This window comes from Lithobates pipiens, unplaced genomic scaffold (assembly GCF_037356315.1).
Source record: "Lithobates pipiens isolate NorthernLeopardFrog02 unplaced genomic scaffold, aLitPip1_a1.2 Scaffold_27, whole genome shotgun sequence".
Taxonomy (NCBI): Eukaryota; Metazoa; Chordata; class Amphibia; order Anura; family Ranidae; genus Lithobates; species Lithobates pipiens.
Genome location: NW_027507788.1, coordinates 25,422,819 through 25,447,606, shown reverse-complemented (window position 1 = coordinate 25,447,606; position 24,788 = coordinate 25,422,819). Strand labels below are relative to the sequence as shown.

Sequence of the window (24,788 nt, the reverse complement as noted above, 5' to 3'; positions counted from 1 at the left end):
AACCGCAGAAAGCAAATAAATGTTAAAATACAAAATAAAACATCTAAAAAGCATGGAAAACACAATTAGCAATTGTTTTGCCATATAAATGTTTTTCTGTTTTACTTGTCAAATAATAAATTAAATCTGATTCCAGCTAAAACAATATATTATGACATAAGACCTTACAGGGTAATATTTGTATGGTAATGAGACTGTTGCCGGTGAGATGTGATGAATGCTGACAGAAATCATTTGCAAATTAACAAAAGAAGGAAAAAGTTGCTAAGAACAACTTTTAATCTAGCTGTCGCTTTGGAGCTGTCATTATCATGGCACACCCACATGGCTCCTTCGTAGCACCAAGCTTCGTCTACAAAACGTTTTTGCAAAAAAAAAGTTGTTGACTATTTAGATTTTATCTTCATTTTTTCAGAGCTGAATAAAGCAAAGGGAATGAAGAACTTGCTAGAAGAAAGTTTTCCTTTTGAAATATGTTATTGATTATGTGTGTATTTATGACAATCACAATTCCAGTTATGAAATGTTGTGTCTGTTTTCTGAGCTGCCACCTTCTATTGAAAGAGCTGGCCTTAGACTCATCTGAGAGTCTGTATCATATTCTTATGTCTTCTCTCATTCAGCCGAGTGCTAAAAGAGAAACCCAGTACTTCAAAGTATGGGGGAGTATGTGACCTACTCCATGTGATAAAACTGGTCCAAGTAATGGTTAGCACAGCAAGTCAGATACAACCTGCTTTATTCTCTGCCCAGCGACATCCTCATCATCTAGTCCTTTCCTCTCCAGCCAGGATGTCCCTGACCCACCCCTTCCATTCAGTGGATTTTAGTTCTTTAGTGGAAGCTCAGCCTCACACGTATTACCTAGGGTGGTCTACATACAAATGCAGCCTGCCTTGGAATGCCCATGCTCCCAGATTTACATTCAACCATCAAGGCATTTTAACATTTGGATAACTTATCTGAAGAGCCAGCCTACTGCTTGCATCAGGGCTGAAGGCTTTTGAGAAGAATACTGTGATGCTTAAGGAAGCTATGTACAGCACCCTGACAACCACTCCCAGGATCCATGATTGGCCTGCATTGCATGGAGAAGCACAACAAGGACCCAATGATGACACCACTGGGTACAAAATAAAATATGTAATATAAAAAGAAAGGATGGCAATGCATAAGCAGATTAACCTCCAGCTTTAACAAAAAATGGCTGGTCAATAAGATTTTTCCAAAGGGGCAAGCCATATTTAAGTTGCACTGTGACTTACAGCTGGTCCCAGGTAGGTAGTAAGTTCACAGTTCTCCCTCCAAGACATGTTGAGGCTCCTCAAAAACTCCAGATAGAATGGATGGCTACTATTGAACATGGAAAACCCCAGAATATTGGAATGGTCACTCACCACCCCTTCCAAGGACAACAAGGGGAAGTCCTGAAAAAAAGAAACAGCAAAGTCACTTAAAGTGAAGTTCCACTCCTAAAATTATTTTAGCATTTTCAGCTGCATTAAAAACGATTAATAAAATTTGGGAAAAAAAAAACATTTTTATTCACCTCTTAATGTCTGTTGCTAGGGGGTCCCTCGTAATCTGCCTCCTTACTCACCTCGGCTCCTTACGTCACTTCACTTGGCGCTGAAAGGGAGATCACCTCTCCCCCCTTCCTTTAGGCAATCATCTGGGACACGTCACAGGTCCCAGATGATTGCGCGGCCAGTCACGGCGCGCGGCGCTGCTTGCGTATGTGCAGTGGGTGCCTGGCTGTGAAGCCACAGCCAGGCGCCCACAGTTACAATGCCAGTGCTGCTGTGCAGAGCGTCGCTGGACCCCGGGACAAGTAAGTGTCCGATTATTAAAAGTCAGCAGCTGCAGTATTTGTAGCCAGTATTTGTAGCTGCTGACTTTTATTTTTATTTTTTTTTAAGTGGAACTCCGCTTTAATCATTGACATAACCCATATACCATTACATTGATTTCTGGCTCTGAACAAAAATGATTGAGCTTCATCTTTACCAAATCTGTAATTGTTTGGCTTAAAAGAGAAGTAGGGCCAACTTTTTTTTGGCCATACTTCTCTTGTGGGCCACGGGAGTGAACTTACTTGTGCTCTCCTGTGACCCAGAGTCAGCCAACAGTGTCGCAGAGCTGATCCAGACTTTGGAAGGACCCCAACCATATTGTTGGGATCCACTGAGCTTCCTGATTGACAGCTGGCTCCAGCTCTCAGCCTGCGGCTAAGAGCAGAAGCTAGCTGCACCCTCCCCATCCCCAGCCCAGCGTTCTGGTGAACACTCCAGGGGCAGAGCACAGAGAGGTGACTGACAGTCACTTCTCTCCACTCCAAGAAGATAGAGAACCAAAAGATCAGCAGTCATGTGATCTCCCCTATTGTATTCTGACAGCTGGCACTCACAGCTGTCAGAATACCCAACATGAATTGATGCAGGCGCTGTTCAGTCAAGAATTTTCTGCCCAGCTCCTTTGAGATTCAGAACGAAGGATGTCCAATCAGATGGTGTTGACCGGGCTACTCACAGCTCTTATTTCGGTCAATTCATCAGAGACTGGCTGAAATTCACTCAGTATATGGCCATCTTTTTATATATGAAGTCAGGAAGAAGAGTCAGACCCCCCTTTAACAAATTAAAAGGAGATCATCAGATAATCAGGGCTTGTCAAAAAAAAAAATGTTTTCTGGCTAGTAAAGGTTATAGCAGGGGTGTCCAAAATACGGGCCAAGACGGCTATGATTGCAGCCCAACAAAAATTGTAAACTTACTTAAAAATATTGAATTTTTACATAAAAATGTGTTTCCACTTAGCGAACACATACGGCCAAAGAAAAATTTGACAGTGTCTGTTTGACAGTGTCTGACAGTTTGTCTTCCTACTCTTCAAAATCAAGCTTTATTCATGGCATCAGTTTTTGGCAATAGCTATATTTGTGAGCAACTATTTTTAAGGATAAAGCACACAAAAGGCAAAATTAGAACCAAAATATCTGATGAGCATGTTGAGAATTAAATGAGAATGCTACTACAGTACATCCATCTAATCAGATATTGATGTGTTCGTTTATCAAAAACATTGAAAAATAAATATTACAAAAAGTTTTATTACTCAGATAGGTACATTATCCACATCAGTGATCATTAATTTGTGACCTGCCCGACTTTTTCTGCTCATTAGCTATCCTTATTGTTAGTGTTTATGTATGGCCCAAGACAATTCCCCTTCGCCAATGTGGCCCATGAAGGTCAAAAGATTGGGCACCCTTGGGTTATAGCACCTTATTGTGTCTGCTCTTAAGCACGACATAGTTTAAAATGGAGTACAGGTTCACTTTAAGGCATCTCTTTTCTGATGAAGACGTTTTTGCTATTTTTATAGTCGGTTCCCTACAAAGTAGCTGTGTGTGGTTATATTTGGAAAACCTCTTTATACTATAACTGGAAAATGTCTTTGTAAGTATGTGCAAAGAGTTGTCTTGAAGTAATACATAGCAATTTTGGAACAATATATTCCTATGGATTTCTTCAAGTATTAAAGTGAAATTTAAAAGAAGCAGCAGAGACACATTACTGAGTTCCTCTTCTCCCACTTGCCGCTCTACAATGGCTCCCCAGGTACATGGGGGAGCCATTGTAGAGCATTATAAACTTGATGTGAACTCCAGGAAAATAACAACATGTAATTTTTCAATCCACTTGCGTTTTTGTTAAAAAGATAATTAACAGCGGGACTCAGATTGCAATGTAGGACACAATGTGAGCCATTCAGACACTACTATCAAACTAACACTGGAAGCGTGCTGACAGGAGAGAGCCCAGTGATGACCTCACCACTGTGTTGTCATGCACAAATAGTTCCAATCAGCAGACTGGGACCGGGTCACTGACCTAGCTGTACTGCTTAAAGTGGAGATTCACCCAAAAGGTGAAGTTCCTCTTTAAAGTGGTTCTATAGGTTCAACGTTTTTACCTTCATGCATTCTATGCACGAAGGTAAAAAAAAACTTCTGTGTGTAGCAGCCCCCCCTCCGCCCCCCAATATTCAAATGAGCCCCCTCCCAATCCAGCAATTTGCACAAGAGTCTCGGCACTCCAGGAACTCTCCCTCCTCATTGACTGGAACAGCAGAGGGAGCCCATGGCTCCCACTTCTGTCAATCAAAGCCGGTGAGCTAATCAGAAGAGAAAGGGGGTGGGGCAGAGCTGCGGCTCTGTGTCTGAATTTGACATGCAAAGCAGCGGCTCGGGAGTGAGCTTGGGTGTCCCTACAGCAAAAATCGTTTTTTCAGGAGCAGTGATTTTAATGATGCTTACAGTGCAACAATAAAAATGAAAAAATCATTAAAATATAGTGCCCTTGGGAGGGGGGTGTCCCCTTAGTCTGTCTGTAAAATAGGGCATCTGCAGCATGCATAGAACATGCTGCAACAAAAATGACATTTCAAAATTCAAAAAAGAAAAGGAAATGAGTCAAATCCCATTTAAATTGACGCTCAGTTGCATTTGCCGACACCCAGTTATTGAAATAAAAATGGCGTGTGGTCCCCCCCAGTCCATACCAGACCCTTCCCCTTACAATCCATAAATTTTTACTGCTAAATGCTTTATTTTTTATTCAGCTATCAGCGGGGAAGTCCATTGACAGCTGATGACTTATCAGTTGTTAAGGACGCCGCGGCCTGCTTCCCGGTCCCACTCCTTAACAAACAGCTTTGTGCATCGCAGGGCGTTCGGCATGGCGAATACCATGCAAATTTGATTGTTCCCCAAATGGGGCGAACAACCAATGTTCTGTTCCGAACTCATACTGGGGCCGAACCATTCACCCAACAATATTGAAGAAGTTCCCACTTGTGCATTGCTTTGCTTTCACTCTTCTGTCCAGATCATCCCAAACCAGCTCAATGTTTGTGCAGGGTGACTGGTCTTGTTTCCGCCCCCCTACTGCAGTTTTCTGCAGGAAGCTCATATTGGGAGGAGCTGCCGGGTCCCTCCCACATCTCTACTCTTTGCACAAGCTATGCACAGTAGAGTGATGATGCCATTGCTGCTTTTACAATGAATTATCTGGGTTTGCAAAGGCATTTGCTGCACAAAAAATGGCTTTATATTCTGCATGGCTACTAATGAGATTATTCAAATTGAAATTATTTGTAACTGCAGTGCCGAAAAGTGGGGTCATTTTCTTAGCTGTGCTGTCTGACAGAGGTTCCTAGATCACAAGACTGGCTAAGCAGAACTACAGATACTTTGGCAGGTAGGACAATTTACGTACAAATGATATCGCCATTTTGACACAAATTGGTCTGACCATCGCGTCGGTGGACAGTCTCCTCCACAGCTATATTGGAACCTGGAATATTTCTTCCTTTATGGTTCCTGTATGTTCCAATTGTTTGGATCCTTGATGTTTAAAGCATACACTTTGGCTTTTCCTTGGATGATAACCCTCACCTTTGTTTTATCTCACTCTTTTTGTTCTATTTCCCTTATAATCAGACCTGATTGATGGTGGCCATTTAGTGGTGACTCTTCTTTTGGTTTTAATGAGCATGGACATTTTGGTGTACATATACCTTCCTGTGTGACTGTGGTCATATAAAGCGTTATGAATCGGTCAAATTTAGTTATCTATATCTGAGTGTTTCGATTTATTAATATAGAAACGTGGATCCTGAGGAAGCCCCTCATTTGGGTGAAATGCCTCGATCCAGACATGTCCAATCCATATGTATCAAAACCATGTTTTCACTACATGAAATTGTCATAAAACATGTTTGAATATGCTCTTATACATAAGTTTTAATGACTTTTGTACAAATAAAACTTGTGGTTTTTAGAACAGATTTTATTTGTGCGGTACTTATTTCATCACTTAAAAATCCCCCTTTTCAGAGCACCTCCTCTCAGGAAGGAGATGTATGAACTTACCTTCTTTTGATTTCAATTGCATGGGGACAGTGCCAGTTATTTTTTGATTACAACCCCCCCCCCCCCCAAATTATCCAAATTTACAAATGTTTTCATTGTGTATTAGAGCATTTAGAGATTAGCTTTAACATATGGGTGCTCTTTGTAAAACTTTGCTTGAACCTTTTCATTTTGGAACCTTTTTTTTGTGCACTTTTTATGAGCCAGAAACTTAGTAGCACGCATTTATCGTTTTGTCTTTGTGCCTAAGATATCTGCATAAGACATCAAACGTTTCTATTAAGTGGCGAGCCAGCCAGGGGATTTCTACATACTGATATGCTTCTTGCTCAGAGTGGCCGGCTGGAAGGAATTCTTATCACAGGATCTGCAGGTTGATAAAACTTAACACTGATGAAAAAAGTATAATATGAAAGGCGTACGCTAGTCAAGCTCGGAAAAGTATCAAGGAAATACACGAAAGAGTTACACAGACTACCTCCCAAAGGCTTTTGTTTTTTTATTCTGGCAATGACTTTCTACTCAAATGAGCCCTGCTATACAAAATTGCCTGTTTCTCCCAAACCTGCAGGCTAGAAATTCTGCAAAATCGCTATGCAATGTAAGTTTTGCTATTTAACTAGTTCAGTTCTCGCTTATGGACTAGAGAAATCGTCACATTTTCTGCTAAGAACAAGTTAATAGTTATTGTTTGGTGATAACTTTACTTAAAAAGAGGACCTTCACTCACTTTTACAAATTACTTTTTTACTTCTACAATTTTACCGGCTTCCTAATCATGTCAGCAAAGATGATGATGGCATGGAATCCTGCATGTGGTAGCTTTTCAGAGGATTACAGGAGGACAAGACTGGAATATCTGGGCGGGTAAGTATGTTCGTTCAGCTCAACCCAAAGAACAAGATAAAAAGAGGTTAATATCAAAATGAACCCCAAAAGGGTGAAGTTCCTCTTTAGGGGACCAATACTTTTTTTTTCTTTTTAAGACAAACAATGCTGTCTTTTTGTGATATTGTCTTACAAAACCATTTCATTTTCTATGTAATCTACAGGCAAAAATGTTAAAAAATAAAAAACAAAACAAAAAAAGTTTTTTTAACTTTGACCACTGTTAATTAAAAATGTTTTACTGTAGATAAAAAGTATATATTTTTTTCACAACTTCATCCCATTCATAATGTATCTGACACAAAGCATTGCGAAGATATTTACAAATGAATGAAATGCTTATATTTTTAAATTCTGTACATTTTTTTTAAAGTGCAACACCAACAAGTTGTTGAATAAATAAATAAAAACATAAAAAATTAACAGTTTATTGGGTGGGGCTGGGGGGGACCCAGCTGTCATGGTACATGTTGGTACCAATGAGAAAGTTAGAGGAAGGTGAAGTGTCCTAAAACATTATTTCATGGACTTAGGGGCTCTATTGAGAAGAAGGACCTCCAAGGTAATATTCTCAGAAATACCACCTGTACCTCGAGCCACACCAGAGAGGCAGAAGGAGATTAGGGAAATTAACAAGTGGCTGAGGAGCTGGTGTAGAAGAAGGGGTTTTGGGTTCCTCGAGAACTGGCCTGACTTCTCAGTCGGTTACCAGAGGGACAGGCTGCACCTTAATGGGGATGGTATAGCTCTGTTGGGAGAGAAGATGGCCAGAAAGAGGGGGCTTTTAAACTAGGTGTTGGGGGGGGGGGTCTAGATGTAGCACTAGCCAGCAATGAGCAAGGTTCTGTGGGTAATATTGAGGGCATCAGTGGTAGGGTGGCCAGAATACCAGAACACAAGGTAAGCAGCCTTGTAGCAACTAACAAGGAAATAGTATGGAACAGGACAAAATTGTGAGGCTTGTATACCAATGCTAGAAGTCTAGCTAATAAAATGGGAGAACTGAAAGCTGCTAATCTACGAGGAGGATTTTGATTTTGTGGGAATTTCAGAAACTTGTTTGGCAACTCACATGATTGGCTGGCAACCATTCAGGGGTATTTCCTATATCGTAGGGAGAGGGAGGGAAGCAAAGGGGGAAGGGTATGCCTGTATATCAAGAATGATTTTAAAGTGAATGTGAGGGATGACATCACTAATGGAGCAAGGGAAGAAGTGGAATCGCTGTGACTGTGACTTTAAAGTGCATATCCAGCTTAGATTTAGAAAGTTCCCTTAATCCCCATCCCCTTCTCCTGCTCCCCAACACACTCCACCACTCCTTTTTTTTTTCTTCTCTCCCACTCTACCAACTACCCGGCCTCATCCTCATCTTTTCATAGTCTGTACTCCCCTTCACTACTAAATCCCCCCTAATCACTGGAATGTATTACAGAAAATGAGACCATACCTGGGAAAATGCCACCTACAGTAGAGATATTGGTTATACTGTATATGTAATTATATGAGTATTTGTTTTTCGATCCACTGTTGTATTCTCTACTTTTGATGCAGTAGCTCCTATGTCAGATTGTTCCATCCTCTGTGCTATCCTTTATATATATCAAACTGTTCAGGATGTTATTGGTCGATATAAATAAAGAATAAAAAAAAAGAAGTACATATCTAGTCAAAACTTTTGTTTTAGACAAAGTGGGGAAGGGTTAGAACCTCATTCTTTTTCTGCTTTGCAGAGCTCCACTAGAAAGTACACTTTCACCAGACATCAGAAAGTTGAGCACGGACACAAACAGGAGTAACATTTCCATAAAAACCCAGAGGAGGCTCTTATCCTTATCCCCATTTTATCCAAAACTAAAATAAAAATGTTTGGCTGGATACCCACTTAAATCATAGACAATCCATTGAATCTACTCCTGTCTTCTACCTCATTATGATCTATGGGCCATAGATTTATTGGAGAGGTTGCATAGTACAGAACTACTAGCATGCAGATGCAATCCTGAGCACAGGCCTCCTGAAACCCCTGTTTAATATGGCAAATCTAAATTATGTCCGATCTGAAGTTAAGACCCCATTCACACCTGAGCGTTTTGTAGCTTGACGCCTGAAGCTACAAAACGCTGGAGGGGAAAAAATCCATTATTCTCAATGGAGATGGTTCACATCTCCACTCCAAGTCGCCTGAAGCCCTACGCCTGAAGCTCAAACAAGTTCCGGACCCTTTTTTGTCGCACGAATCGGGCTGATTTGGGCGTTTTTCTTCTTTTAACATTGGTGACCTTTTGCCCTGCACAAATTCGCGGCAAATCGCGGTAAAAAACGCCGCAAAAAACGCTTGAAAACGCTACGCTCAGGTGTGAATGCAGCCTTATGGATGAAGATGACTCTGACTGCAGTGCGATTTCTGCATTTCATAGACTGCAGCTCACAAATTTATTTTACGTCACTTCAACGTGCCTGAAGTTTCTTTTTCAAACTGCCATTTATCTAGTTCTTCTACAGCAAAAACATTTAGCGGAAATTTCCTTCCAATAAAGTTTTATTTTATTTTTCGCTGTCCTCATAAAACCTTGTTTTCAGATCTTTTTCATGTCCTTGCATTAACGGTTCCTATCAAATTATTTAATTGTAATTTATAAAAAAATTCCACCATTTCAATTTATTTAAACCCCCCTCTATCTCCCCCCCCCCTTTAACTGTAGTCTTACCATTGTTGTCAGAATATATTTGTAGTGGGCAGACGTCATACCAAGCTCAGAGGCCTACGGGAGAAGGAACAAAAAAATAAAAAATAGGTGAGTGGAAAAATCTGAGAAAATGGAGTTAGAACAACAGAAATGTAAAGTTGGCTTTAATAACTAATCACAAAACAACTGTCATTTCTCTAGTATTTTGGATAGTGAAGGCTAACCCCTGATTGGCTGCCAGGAGTACATTTTCAATAGATAAGCCCAGAGAAACTGAAGGGGGATGCTATGAATTCTGCTACTACTGACCTTTTTAAGAATGAGGTGGGACACTGTTGCATTGGCATCAATAATGATGGTGGATACTTTGTCATCGCGGATTTCCTTTAATAACGGTGTTGGATCATTGGTTTCATCCAACATTCGGACAGACAGGGTGTCTTTTGATATTAGGAATTGGCGGACCAGTTCCTCTAGCCGAAGTAAACCTGAAGAAAGAAATAAGGACAAGGCTATTGACAGTACTGATAAGATGTTGTTAGAAAGAAGGTATTGTGAAAAGGGAACACCACTGAACTATCTTTGTTTCTAAACCAGTGAACATATGTAAGCCACTGGATATCTACATGTTCTGCAGTGATGGCTACATGCTATCTCTCAAGGTGAATTTCCTTAGGATAACAAATGTGGGTTATTATGTGTAGAAACAGCCACTTGTAGTCTCCACTGGAAGCCCGTGTGACAGGATGACAACCCAGAAGCACTTTTGGAAGACAGGGACAGAGGGTGGCCACCCTATAACAGGAAGTACCTGAACAATGACCTTCAAGGTGGGATCACCAGATATTATTTTAAAGAAAGACTTTATAAAAATAGGAAATTACTTTTGAAAGGACATTTATGCCCCATACACACGAGCGGAATTTCCGTCTGAAAAATCTTGGATGGTTTTTCCGATGGAATTCCGCTCAAGCTTGGCTTGGATAAATACAGTCACACAAAAGTTCTTTGAACTTTCGACTGCCAAGAACGCGGTGACATAAAACCGAGAAAATGAAGTTCAATGCTTCAGAGCATGCTTCAAATTGTTTCTGAGCATGCATAGGAATTTTGCGCGTCGGAATTGGTACAGACAATCGGAATTTACGATCTGAACTTTTTCCGACCGAAAAATAGAGAGCCTGCTCTCAATCTTTTGCTGGTGGGAATTCCGCCAGCAAAAGTCCGATTGAGCATACACACAGTCGGAATTTCTGACCATAAGCTCACATCTGACTTTTGCTGGCAGAATTTACAATCGTGTGTATGGGGCATAAGAACCTGTTCACACCAGATTCACTGGCAACTATTTCCAGCACAGCCCCAACTCGTAGACAATGCAAAATGTCTAGTTTCTAATTGTTTAAGTTCAAATCGCACCAGAGTTGCCAGCAGTCGGTAAATTTATGGACACTTTGTAAAAATCAGCTGATTTGCAAACTGTTTCTAAATGTCTGTTACGGACAGGGGCTGCCCACAAAAAAAATGCCCGCAGGCTGGCTTCAGAACTATGCATGTGCATTTTCAAAGTTGTCCCAGCTCGGGAGGGCTCGGGCAGGCACGGACTGGGGGGCAGGCGCACGGCGACGCCTTGGCAGCGCTTGGCACTTTTATGAATTACAGGACTGGAGGGGGATTCGGGACTTGAGAGTGAGAGCCTCTGTGATTAGGTATTAAAAACATGTTAGTGTTACAAATTACTTGGCATTCATGAATTTAACATAAAAACTGCACACACTTTAAAGATGCACATTATTCTAACTTTATAAACTCACTTTCTTACAGTAGAAAATATCAATTGCTCATTTCTGACCTCTAGTGTTAGTGTAAGGGGGGACTCTGAGGACCATCATGTAAAGGGAAACTCTGATGTAAAGGACAATGCTGCAGACCCTAATGTAAGTGGGATCTCTGATGTAAAGAGGAACGCTGTGGACTATGATGTAAGGGGGGTGCTCTGCTTACTATAAACCACCTTACATCAGAGTTTCTCTTTACACCAGAGTCTGCAGCATGCCCTCTTACATCAGAGTCCTCTGAGTTCTCCCTTACAGCAGTGTTCCCTTTTTCATCAGGTTCTGCAGAGTTCCCCTTCGTACTGTAAGAGGGAACCCTGTATACTCTGATGTAATGGAGAACTTTGTGCTGGATTAAATTAACCTGACCATCATGTAATAGGAAAACTATGTTTTTTTTTGGCTTTTTTTATACCTTAAGCACATTGCTAATTGCACTAGCTATATATTTGTAGCTTAAATATTGATATTTGCATTAAACAGTAATTTCAGAAAAACTTTTTGTGTTATGTCAGTAAAAAAAAAAAAAATGGGCCCATCAGTAAATTATTTGTGTCATGTCAGGAAAATTTTAATTCTGAAGGTTGGCAACCCTGCACCACACTATCATGCAGTTTTAGTCTAAGTCTTATGCATCCATTCTCAACGAAAGCACCTCCAGAGAAAAGTGTGAACTCATCAATGTCCTTCCCAACTCAATAACCAGGCACTTCTCAGGATGCCACTTGCCGGCCCTCCTCCGAAGAGTCCTCCCCCGGTCACTTCCACGAGCTGTGGTGTCCCTTCAAGCCGAGAGCACACCCGGACACTTTGAATCCTCCCTCAGTTACAGTGCCTCGGACCAGCAGGTTCCGAGACTCGGGAACAGATGGATCCCTACCCCAGACCAGACAGGTCTATCAGGGGCCACTGACAGGAACATGCTACGGGATGTCAGACACCCCGTGACCGGGACCCCTCACATGGCTACCCCGGTCCTGGAACCAGAACAGACTACACGGGTCTCACTAACAACTCCGGAACCCTGAACACGTGACCCACACCTGCTTAAGTACCTCCCTCCCAGACTCCTCAGCAGGCCTGGCACTCCCGCTGATTGGCTCCGAGAGGGCCATACCCAAACATCCAACCAGGCCTGGTTCTAGCCTGTCATGTGCACCTCACTGTTCACATGACCAGGCAGAACTTCAAAACATGGCCTGGCCAGACTGGTGTTAAGGCCTACCTACACAATCAACCCTCAGAACCGTAGGGTCCTGAGGAAAAAACTAAATTTACAATGCGTGTGACATTTGATCCCAAATGTCAGGTAGGTAAGTCATTAGGGTCTTTATAAACAATACCTAGGTTTCCATTAGGCTACAACTTTCCTTTCTAATCCTAACTTTTTACTGTAATATCACAAGAAATCACAATATGACAAAAGGAGACTCTGAACATAAGGAAACATTGATCCCAAATGTCATCCGCTACATATTATATCTATGAATATATATATTGCGTATACACCCACTATATATCTAGTTATTACACTCTCTACATGGAAACAAGGTTATTTAAACATGACAATGATGAATGTACAGCACATACTTTAAGCAAAGTCAATTAATAGCTACATTTTCTTTTCCTTTAAATAAAGGGTATAGATGTGCTTTAATAATAAACATCTGAAATGAATGGGTAGAAAAGGAGTGTGAGTAATGAAGGGAGCATAAAAGGGTGAATAGTTGACATAACAGTACAGAACAGTGTAACATCTGCATTCTATTCTAATTTTATTCCTAGCATCTGACATGAATTTAATTTGACACATAGCACACGAGTTTCACAGCCAGCCATATCTCCACAGCTCACATTGCTGAGAACGTTTTTTTTATACAACACAAAAGAAAAAAAAAATCAGGATACAAAGACACAAGTTGTAAGCTACAAGAAAATTTAGATCAAATGTAAAAAAATGTTTATAAGAAATAAAAATCAAAGAAGACCTCTGCTAGATACTACTTATTTCTAAAGTGCCCACATATTGATATTTCAGTGACTCTAGAACAGGGGAGCCCAACCTTTTGGAGAGCGTGGGCCACTTAAGAGACTTGGTAACCAGTCGTGGGCCACAGAGCGGGCGGTGACAGGTCCGTGTCCACTCTGCATATACAGAGCGGACATGGACACAGCTCACTTTACTCCAATCTGAAAGCGCACCAAACCCACAGGTAATAACAGAATTCTATGGCTCAGTGCAGGTAACCCACAGGTGCACTGCAACTGTGGATCAGTTTGAAAGCTGCCCAGTAACCACTGCAGAATATATATGTCCATACTGCATTCACTGTGATTTTAGTAATAAATTTACCTTTATTAACAGTCTTCCATTCAGGTATCGCCGGCTGTTGCTGTTCCAGGCAGAGTGCATCTGGTATCACTCAGCTTGGGAGCCGTAACTATACAGGACACATTGGCTTATGTGGCTCTGATTGGCAACCGGCTGCTTCCTCTACCGATGGCTTCATTCACAACACTGATGCTCTGGGATGGAACCCGCAGTCTGGTATTGCCTACCCACCATCCCAGAACAGGAGGGCTCCATGAGCCTCATCAGAGGGCTCTCTGGGCCACAGGTTGGGCAACCTTGCTCTAGAATAAAAAACCCTTTCATAGTTAGGTTGAATAAAGACACCAGTCCATCCAGTTCAACCTGAGTGAGTGTCTACAATTGTCCCTATCCCTGTACATTGCACACTCACATCGGTCCCTACCCTCAAGGAGCCAACAATCCAAGGTCCCCATTCATATACTAGGGCTAATTTTGGACAGAAGCCAATTAACCTACCTGCCTGTCTTTGGAGTGTGAGAGGAAACCGGAGTACCTGGAGGAAACCCAGGATCCCCATGAAGAAGTCACGTGGTATGACGTAACGCGTAGGGAGTGGCCGTAGGACAAACCGGAAGTAGCGTAAGACTGGCGGAAGACGCCAGATCACCATCTTCCTCTCTCTGTGATTTTTTAATTGTTTGAAATGTGAGAGTCTTGGCTTTTTTAAATAAATTTATCTGCTTATTTAAATTACTACACGATTGGAGTCCCCTCTCTCTCTCTCCTTCCCCCTCTCCCTTGTGTTTTTTCGAGCCATACACTACGGAATAGATGTCTATATCTACAGTGCAATACCTATAAGCTGGGATTGGCCCTCTAGTGGCGGAAGTTTTTATCACATCCTTCACCTGCATTTCCTTAATGGCCTAATACAGTGAATCAAAGGAGAAGTTTCTGGGGCTTTATTTGATGTGCTTGCATATTTCATCTTAAGGTGAGAGTTCTGAGAGCCTGGATTAGTGGACTTTGGAATATCTGGTCCCGCTTTTTTTCCATATTTTATCCTCACTCATTTGTGTGCGATTCTTGGAATATATTTTTTTATTTATACATTGACTGTTTCACGTTTTCATTTTATATATATATATATATATATATATATATATATATATATATATATATATATATATATTTTTGTATTTTTTAAGAGTGGCACGATTTGCGCAGGACTCTTTGTTTTATTCATTTCACTTGATTGTTAGTTTTATAATATTCTGATATCTTTGATACAAGACCACGGTCAGGCCATAATACCCTGTAATTACGGAATAACATCTGTGAAAATGGGTTACCCTAATAAGCATTTATGAGCCTTTTTTTTATTAATCTCAACAACATTTAATTTTAGAAACTGGTACCGTGAAGTCAATATTGAGTTGGGGCTACAGAGAAAGAGCTTATTAAGTTTGTGAAAAATATTGAAGATAACTAATATTCTTGTATCTCAAGGCGTTTCTGGATGAATAGCATTGATAGTCAGACTGACTTAAAAACAAAAATGTGAGTTTATTGTCACACAGTTGGCATCATAAATACAATGTAAAAAGCATAAAAGTTCAGTGTAGGTAAAAATATATGAAATAGAAGCAATACGTATGAAAAATGTATCAAGCTTGAAATAATGGCTGCTCAGGCATGTGTGTCTTCCATGTGCTTTTCTTCAATGCTGCCTCGTGTCATCAAGAAGAAGCAGGAAATGAAGTTACCTTCGGCTCCTGAGAGAAGGCAGCTGTTCCAATACATCGAAGGGTATATGAATAGAACTTCATATGTAGAGTTGACTGTAGATTGGTCATCCTTCTGTGTGTTTGTGTCTCCCTGAATATCGAAGTCTTGGCTTTATATGTTACATGAGAACATCATAACCTCACAAAACTCAAAACCTTTTATGGCATGCATTATTCCATAAAGGAAGTACTAACTCATCATATATGGACTTTGACATGTGACACTCTATTCTTGTTTTGTAAACAGGGAAGAATGGAGCACTTGGGGGCTATCTGGCTATAGCGAAGGCGCCTCTGCTGGGGAATATGGATGTAAAGTCTCTTTGGATGTAGTTTAGGAGACAGAGTGGAAAGGAAGGGACTCCAGGTAACTGTAAGGCCATGTATCCTGGGTGGTAACCACCGGAAAGAAGGGACAGGGTCATTGGGTACACTTGAAAGATTGCCAGCAATAGAGCATAATTAGTTCTCTGTAGGTAAACAAGAAGAAAAGAGAGCAGAGCCAATCTGTGTGTGGTAACGTGACAAAAATGATTTATACAAAAGTAATGCACTCACTAGAGAGAAGATGGTTCTAGGCACATAGGTATATAATCATCCAGACCATGGCAGAGATCCAAGGCAGCAGCTGTTGAGCACGGTGATCCTAGTATCTGGCGTCACCGGTGGTACTCTGCATAGAAGGTAGGATCCATGCACACATTCAGAGCATGCCTGATGAAGGAGCACGCATGCTTCAAACGCGTGCACGGATCCTACCTTCCTCGCAGAGACTTCCTGCTTACAGCTTCCTCTTGCACCCTTGCATTCAGCCTGGGACACCGGAAACCACTGGCGCCACCGGTACTAGGTTCACCATGCTTCACAGGTGCTGCCTTGGATCTCTGCCATGGTCTGGATGATTATATACCTATAGCAACTTCTGTCTGTGAGTGCATTACCTTTGAATAAATAATTTTTGTCATGTTACTACATCGGCGCTGCTCTCCTTTCTTCTTCTTCTTCTTGTTTTGTAATCTGCTGATCATGTAATATAACAAAGTCTACCCAAGTAACAGATATTATCAACTTAAACATACAAATACTAATGATTATAACTAAGATTACGCTAATCCCAATTTAACAGTATTTAAACAAATGTGTGTTATTCCTCTAATTACATAGATCTATTCTTGACTTCCCATGACATTCTATACCAAAATACCTTATGTCATTCTCAAACTAGCTACACCAGAAATATCTCACATTTTACTGACTCAGCTTTAGCTGAAGAATCGTATCAGATCAATTGATCAAGGACATTCACACATCCTAATATTATGATTAGTCATAAAACCAAATATATTTTGCAAGCTTAATATGAATATAATATAACACCTATAAGTGCCAATTTATGAATTTGGAATAATATTCTAACAGTTTGAGTGAGATCTTACAAAACACGTCATTGTAATACATACTTCATATTGAGTAAACTTTGCTCTGTCTGACCAGTTTTCTCCCCAAGGTAGATCACATCTACAGATCACATCACATTAAATACTTTCCTCTTTTGACCCTGTTACCACAGAGCAGGTCATGAAATTCTTCTCAGAGGCCCACCTAACCACCTGGCCCCTGTTCCCTCACAACTTCCCCCCACAGAAACCACCCTACTAATACTCAATACTTACTAACTACTAAAACCAATGACCATTACTCCATGTTCTTACTACTTTCTGTTGACTTTGACCCAGTTGACCACCTGCTCCTCCTGGAAAAAACACGGCCTCTGAGACTCTCTTTCTAACTGTGAAAGTGCTTTTATACACTTACTAAATAGGCACCTCTGCTACACAAAAAACCTCTGTGATTTTTCATATAATAGTAAAACCAAGATACCATCCTGGTGTACCAAGTCCCAAGTGGATCTTGGACTGGGCTGTCTGAGCATCAAGAGTGGCATAGAACTGCTCTGCCTGGAGACAGATATTTTCTCCACAGGTGTCCTTACAAGATTGCATATAACATCGGCGTATTGTTATCCACAGCCTACCAGATATAAGAACACAGTTTTGTTAATTAATGCTTTTGTAGCATCAACTACATACTACATAATAAAGGCTCTTCCGTCCTTCTGCTCTTCTTCTTTTGGGTCTACCTTTGAGTGTTTCACATTTACACCACCACAAAAGATACAGGCTACATGCTTCTCACTGCTCCACCAATGTCTTTCCAGTTGCAAAAAGACATCTTTTTCCAAGGCCCCAAGGGGGTGGGAGGATAATTAATTTCAGCAAAAATATCTGGTCAGCTATATACCCAACTTCTCTTTGCCTTGCTACTTCTTCCATGACCCTTGTCCATTTGTTACCCACATTACCTCGAGACAGGTCATTTTATGTTTGGGGTGATTGGAGTACACACAACTGCTGTTTATTGTGCAACGTCGTCCCTTTCTGAATGGTACAAATATTAGATTCATTCAACTTCACTAATAAAAGTGCATTCTAGTACTAAAAGCAGTGGCACCAACAGGAGCACTTTCACTTTAGGCCTCTCCAGCCTTGCCCTAACTCGACGAAAGGCAAGGATGAAAACTGGAAAAACCCCTAGGGGGAGCATGGCCAAGGATGTCATACTGCATCAAAGAGGAGGACCTTAAAAATTTTCATGTAAAATTTTGAATCTAAAAATAGTTTATTTACTAATTTTTGTTTAATTTTTAATTATTGTATTAAATGCAGTGACAACAACAGGACGAGCACTTTCTCTTTAGACAGCTTGTTCAACATGGAGGACAAAAACTGTCCAACCTTGTCTTAGCTCCAGTAAGGTGAGAAACTGGACTGTAAAACCCGTTGGGGGGGACATGGCCAATAATGCCATACTCATCATGGCCAATAATGCCATATTCCATCAGGGTAGAGGACCTCAAAAAATTAAAAATAGTTTAATTACCAAGCCCTATAAGGAACAGAATGTTGCTAAACTACAGTGGTTTTACATAGACTCGTTGTTCTGTTAACAAGAAGATTGCAAGAACATTGTTTAGCCTATAGTCCCAGCATTGTTCCAGTAAAATGTGAAATAAGGACGTTCCGCTCTCCTGAACAGCTTTTTAAAGATATTAATTGTCAGCCAAGGAACGGGGCCGCAACCATGCTGGGCAGATTTGGTTAAATATAAATGCTCTAGTTATTTAAGCCATGTAATTTAACCCAGTAAGGTGATTAATGCCTAATTGTGGGTTTACCCGCTCTTGAAAAAAAATAGAGAGATTTTGCTCAGTGTCCATAAAACAGAAAATAAAAGCCTTTCTTACAACTGACATGATCCCACTAGCACTTAATGTAAAAGAACGTTTTAACGTTACTGAGGTTACAGAATCGGACGTGTTCAATGAATTTCACAGATTCCATTGCCGCTCTCCAGTAGAAAGCAAATCAGCCCGGGCTTCAAGAAAGACACAACAGGCTTCGCTTTAAATAAAACTGCACAAAGCAAATCTCTCCACAGGAAGGTCAGCGACAGGAATGTGCCCATAAACACCAGATGATAGCTGTGCAAACTACCTAGCAAAATATAATAAGCTTGTATCTTTAAAAATTGTATTTTGCTTCCACTCTACCAAGGAATCTTCCCAGTGGTCATACATGCACTGAACCGGGCCCAGCGGATAGAGTTGGAAGTGCTGTTTACTGCTTTTATAAGTCTGTACTTTATATGTTTTTAAATAAATTTTGTTATTTTGTCACTAATAAAAACAGTTTTTTTTATATATTGATGCCTAAAAAGTCCATGATTTCCTCTGATTAAACTGCAATTCTATATAGGACGCAGCACTTTTTATCACTTCTCATACACCCATAGCTTTCAACTGTCCCCGATTTAGGCCGGATTCACACCTATGCATTTTTTGTGCTTTTTGCATTTTGCAGATTTGCAATACAGAACGTGTTCCATAGGAAACCATGTTAACTGGAATGTAGAGCAAATCTGCAAAATGCAAAAAGCACTAAAAATGCATAGGTGTGAATCCAGCCTTAGCCCTTGTACACACGGTCGGAGAATCTGTCGGAATGTGTCCTATCGGACCGTGTCGTCAGATAATCCGACTGTGTGTGGTATGCATCAGACTGATTCCGTCCGAATCTCCGTCCGACCCAATTTTCCAACATGTTGGAAATATTTCCCGACCAACTGGGCCGGACGGACCTAATCCAATCATGTGTAGAGCATTTTGATCGGACCAAGTGCCACGCATGCTCAGATCAAATTCCTACATCAAAGCTATTGGCTACTAGCCTGAATGTAGTCCCATCGTAAAGAAATTACGTCATCACGTTCTGAAAGATCTGATTTTTCGCCAACTTGGCCCAACCGTGTGTATGCAACAGTTTCGGGCAAAATCCGACGGATTTGGTTGGCAAAATCTCCGACCGTGTGTATGTGGGCTTAGAGGGACTGTCTCTGATTTGGAGCAAAGTCTTTGTCCCTCATTTTGGTCTGATCTATAAAGCTGTATATAAAATGCACTTTTTATCTTTCAAAATGTGTTCCCCAGTGCCATTGATCCATATTCTAAATTGTTGCAGTAGTGGTAAAAAAGCACTTGTGGCTTTAACCACTTCCGGACCACCGCACGCCGATATACATCCTAACTTTGAAGAGGGATAGCTTTGTAATAGCAGCAGCTAACTGCCATAACCCTGGTATCCTCTTCTTCGGCCGGCGGTTCGGTTTCCAAAAATAGTGATCTCTGCGGCGGATTCGCCAGGAACGTTCATTGGCGGCAGGAGAGGGGATCCCAGTACTGTCGCGCTCTGGAGCTGACGGCAGCGGTGGAGGTGATCGGGTCCTTCTGCTGGCTGAGACTAGTGAGGGGAAGCTGGCCCCCACCTGTCTCCATATCATAGCTCTTAAAGGGCCATTTAAAAAAAAAAAATATTTAGATGACAATTATTTTTTCTTCTTTATTGCATTATAGTGTAAATAGGTCTTTTTGACCCCAGATCTCACATTTAACCACTTGACAACTGGGCACTTAAACCCTCCTCGTGACCAGACCAATTTTCAGCTTTCGGTGCTCTTACACTTTGAAGGACAGTTACTCAGTCATGTAATACTGTGCCCAAATGAATTTTTTGTCCTTTTTTTCATACAAATAGAGCTTTCTTTTGGTGGTATTTGATCACCTTTGGGCTTTATTTTTTCGCTATAAATGAAAAAAGACGGAAAAGTTTGAAAAAAAAAGCATTTTTCTCAGTTTCTGTGATAAAATTTTGCAAATTATTAATTTTTCTTCATAAATTTTGGCCACAATTTATACTGCTACATGTCTTTGGTAAAAAAATAACTCAAATTAGTGGATATTATTTGGTCTTTTTGAAAGTTAGAGAGCCTACAAGCTGTGGTGAAAATCATAAAAAATTGATCACACCTGATGTACTGACGGCGACCCGAACAAGCCAGGAAAGTACAAATACCCCCCAAATGACCCCTTTTTTTGAAAGTAGATATTCCAAGGTATTTAGTAAGAGGCATGGTGAGTTTTTTGATGTTGTCATTTTTTCCCACAATTCTTTGCAAAATTAAGATTTTTTTTCACCACCACATTGTCATTGTAATAGATTATTTCTCTCACATGGCATGTGTATACCACAAATGACACCCCAAAACACATTCTGCCACTCCTCCTGAGTATTATTAGCGTCTGCATATGAAAACGGTTTTCAAACCACACTTGTGAGGTATCACTGCGTTCGGTAGAGCGAGAGCAATAATTCTAGCCCTAGAACTCCTCTGTAACTCAAAACATGCAATCTTTAGAATTTTTTAAAACGTCGCCCATGGCGATTTTTAAAGGTAAAAGTTTGTCGCCATTCCACGAGCGAGCGCAATTTTGAAGCGTGACATGTTGGGTATTATAACATTATCTTTCACAATATATAAAAAATCTGGCTAACTTTACTGCTGTCTTATTTTTTAATTCAAAAAAGTGTATTTTTTCCAAAAAAAGTGCGCTTGTAAGACCACTGCGCAAATACGGTGTGACAGAAAGTATTGCAACGGCCGCCATTTTATTCTCTAGGGTGTTAGAAAAAAAACTTGTAAACAACAAATCTCAGAAAGAGGCTCGGTCATTAAGCGGTTAATTAGCCTTTTTTTGGTTAATTGTCCTTTAAGGGGGTGTGGCAGGGAGCATGTCCTATGCCTACATACATTTGCTAGTAGGTGAGAAGATAGAAGGGTGCCGAGCTGCGGTTCTGCGTGTGAATGGACATGCAGGGCAGCGGCTCGGGAGTGAGCCTGCTTGTGTTAATCCAGTGCAAGCTGCTTGCTGTGGGGGCACTCAGCAGGTGGGAGGGGCCAGGAGCGCCGAAAGGGGGACCCTAGAAGAGGAGGATCAGGGCTGCTCTGTGCAAAACCATTACACAGAGCAGGTAAGTATAACATGTTTATTATTATTATTTCTTTTATATATATATATATTTGCCTTTAATATCATTTTAAAGCCTCATGCACGCTGGACATTTTTTCGATCTCCCCTAGACTCCTTTCCTCCTGGCAGCGGTGTTTTGGCAGAAAAAAACGATTGACGCTTGTAAACGTGTATAACGAGTTTAGGTTTGTCAAGCGTTTGGCCGTTAATTAATTTCATTGGCCAGAATAAAAATGAAAACATTTTTTTTTTCAAGATTCTCAAGTGCTAAACACACCTAGTATTAACTGTTTTTTTCTACCAAAATCCTGCAGCTCCTCGGCAGGATTTTTTTTTTCCTGCCTCTAAACGCCTACGTGTGCATGTCCATAGGCTAACATGCATGGGCGTTCAGAAGCAGAAAAAAAAAAAAAAAGACGCCCCTAGAAGCAGCGTCAAAAATGTCTGGTGTGCATGAGGCCTAAAGGCTGCACCAACTGTTGGCTGGACCTCCCAACTTTTTGAGATGGGAATGAGGGACACCTATCAGCAAAAGTATGCAGGTATAGGACACACCCCTGGCCACACCCCCTTAAAGGAGACTTGTACAAAAAACAAGATTGGTTAAACACACAAGTGATTATTTTTTTTTTTACCACTACTATTCCTTTATATTGGCTTTTGGAATTTACAAATGCAGCAATTTAGAAATCAGATGAAAGGTTTAGCGCTGGGAAACACCTTTTCATAGATAAAAAGTGCATTTTATATACAACTATATGGATCAGACCAAAATGAAGGACAAATGAGGAGGAAAGAGGGACAGAGGGACATTGCTCCAAATCAGGGACAGTCCCTCGAAATCAGGGACATTCCCTCGAAATCAGGGACAGTTGGGAGCTATGGTTGTTTCTGCAAGAAAACAGCACAGAGGCTCACAGGCCGACAATAACCTTACATGACACTTGCAAATATATGCTAAAATCTTTGTCATTGTAAAAATGAAGAACACCGCCTACCGTCCCCTATGTTCTACAGCACTGCGTTTTGTTTATTAATAAAAAGAACATGTGCTGTTTAAATGACTTACATTCGGCCTTGGCACAGATAAGGCTGGTGGAAGGGTTGTGGAAGGACTTCAGGATGTGGGAAACAGCCAAGCTGATGTCTTCATTACTCGGATACAGGCTGACGGATGCAAAGCGCAGGTACTGGAGCTTAGGGGCTTCCTCGGGTCCCACCTTTATGTGGGGGATCTATGGGAAAAAGCAAGAAAAATGTGAGTAGGCTGTACTATCACTATTTCCTAGTTATGTTCTGGTCTATGCACGTCATATTTAACGTGGAGGTCTCACTGCGCAATAGACATAATTCTTTTCATTTAAAGTCCTGAAAGACATTTAACTTGTTTAAGCTCTGTGCTTTATAAACAAGTGTCATTTTTTAAACACATTTCTTTATTTTCACTCTTTATCGTTTGTGTATCTCAGTAATGCTGATCTCCTGCAGCCGCTTTGCAGCCACTTTATGTCTACATACATTCCAGTGATGGTTGCACATCTTTTGTAAGAGTGGGTTTCATGATGGTAACCGCACTGTAGCATGTCTGTGCAATGTGCTACTGTTCTACATTAATCATGTGACAGGGTGACAATTAATGAAAACAATTAGGAGTCAGGGATAGAGTGTCACCCTAGAATCAGCCTATAACAGGAAGTGCCTAAACTATGGTGGCCGCACGTCCCGGACTGCCCGGGACAGTCTGGCATTTTGCACGTCTGTCCCCGGGCACCTTCATTCCAGGACCCACCCCCAAGGCTGATCTGATGCCCCAAAAAAAAGGCAGCCACATCGCCGCTTTACTCACTGACAGTACTTGTCCTGGCCGGAAATGTCTAGAGAGGCACAATCCCCACCTCCCGCTTGTGATTGGATAAATCATAAATCCTGCCTCTTTCGTGTAATCCCTGTAGAGCCAGCGTTGGAACAAGGTAAAATGGGCCTCTGCCGGCCAGGACAAGTACTGTCAGTGCGTAAAGTGGTGATGCGGTGGCCTTTTTTGAGGTGAGTGATCAGTGCTCAGGGGCGTAACTATAGGGGGTGCAGCAGTTGCGAACGCAACTGGGCCCTGTGCTGCAGGGGGCCCATGCAGCTCCCTCTACATATGGCTGGCAGCAGCATAGGCAGCTAGGGGTACCAGTGCACCATGCACACGGGTATGCAGGTGTAGGTGTATGCCCAATGCACAGAGTGCAGGGTTTAGCTGTGTGCTATGTACAGAGTGCAGAATTCAGGGGTGCGCTACATACAGAGTTCAGAGCTCATGGGTGCCCTGTTTACACAGTGCAAAGTTCAGGAGTACGCTACATACAGAGTGCAGAGTTCAGGGGTGCCCAATGCACAGAGTGTAGGGTTTAGCTGTGTGCTATGTACAGAGTGCAGAATTTAGGGGTGCGCTACATACAGATTGCAGAGCTCAGGAGTGCCCTGTTTACAGAGTGCAAAGTTCAGGAGTACGCTACATACAGAGTGCAGAATTCAGGGGTTCACAAGGTGCAACACCAACCCCCCCATCTGGTCCAGCTCTAGTAACTCCCTATGTAGGTGGCTCTAGTACAGCCCTGTGTAGGCAGCCCTCTCTACTACGTGTGTATTTGGCTTGGTTATACCTCCATGTGTAGGTGACTCTGCCTCGCCTTGCAGGGAGATCATTCTGGCTCTCACATTCTGGAGAAATGCCCCTGCCGTGCCCCACTGTGAGGGATCTGTTACATTTGCAAGCCGCTGAAAGCAAAGCTGCCCCTAGTAAACACAGAAGGCTTCCGTGTTTGCAAGTGACAGCAGGGAGGGGCAGAGCTGGATGTGGCGGAATGGAGTTCCGCCATCTTTCGGCTACAAAACTGGGTCCGAGGGCCACATGACAAGGCCTGGTGGGT

At 41.5% G+C, this 24,788-nt stretch overlaps 1 protein-coding gene across 1 annotated transcript in view; it reads right to left on the bottom strand.

The window, feature by feature from the left end:
- Positions 1 to 24,788, bottom strand: part of GRIK5 (glutamate ionotropic receptor kainate type subunit 5) — a 564,883-nt gene that overhangs the window by 151,822 nt on the left and 388,273 nt on the right. The window contains exons 5-8 of the mRNA XM_077456650.1: positions 22,943 to 23,108; positions 9,823 to 10,001; positions 9,535 to 9,588; positions 1,266 to 1,427 (exon numbers count right to left, since the gene is read on the bottom strand). Of these exons, the coding sequence (XP_077312776.1) occupies positions 1,266 to 1,427; positions 9,535 to 9,588; positions 9,823 to 10,001; positions 22,943 to 23,108 (561 nt within the window). The remainder of the gene's footprint in view (positions 1 to 1,265; positions 1,428 to 9,534; positions 9,589 to 9,822; positions 10,002 to 22,942; positions 23,109 to 24,788) is intronic.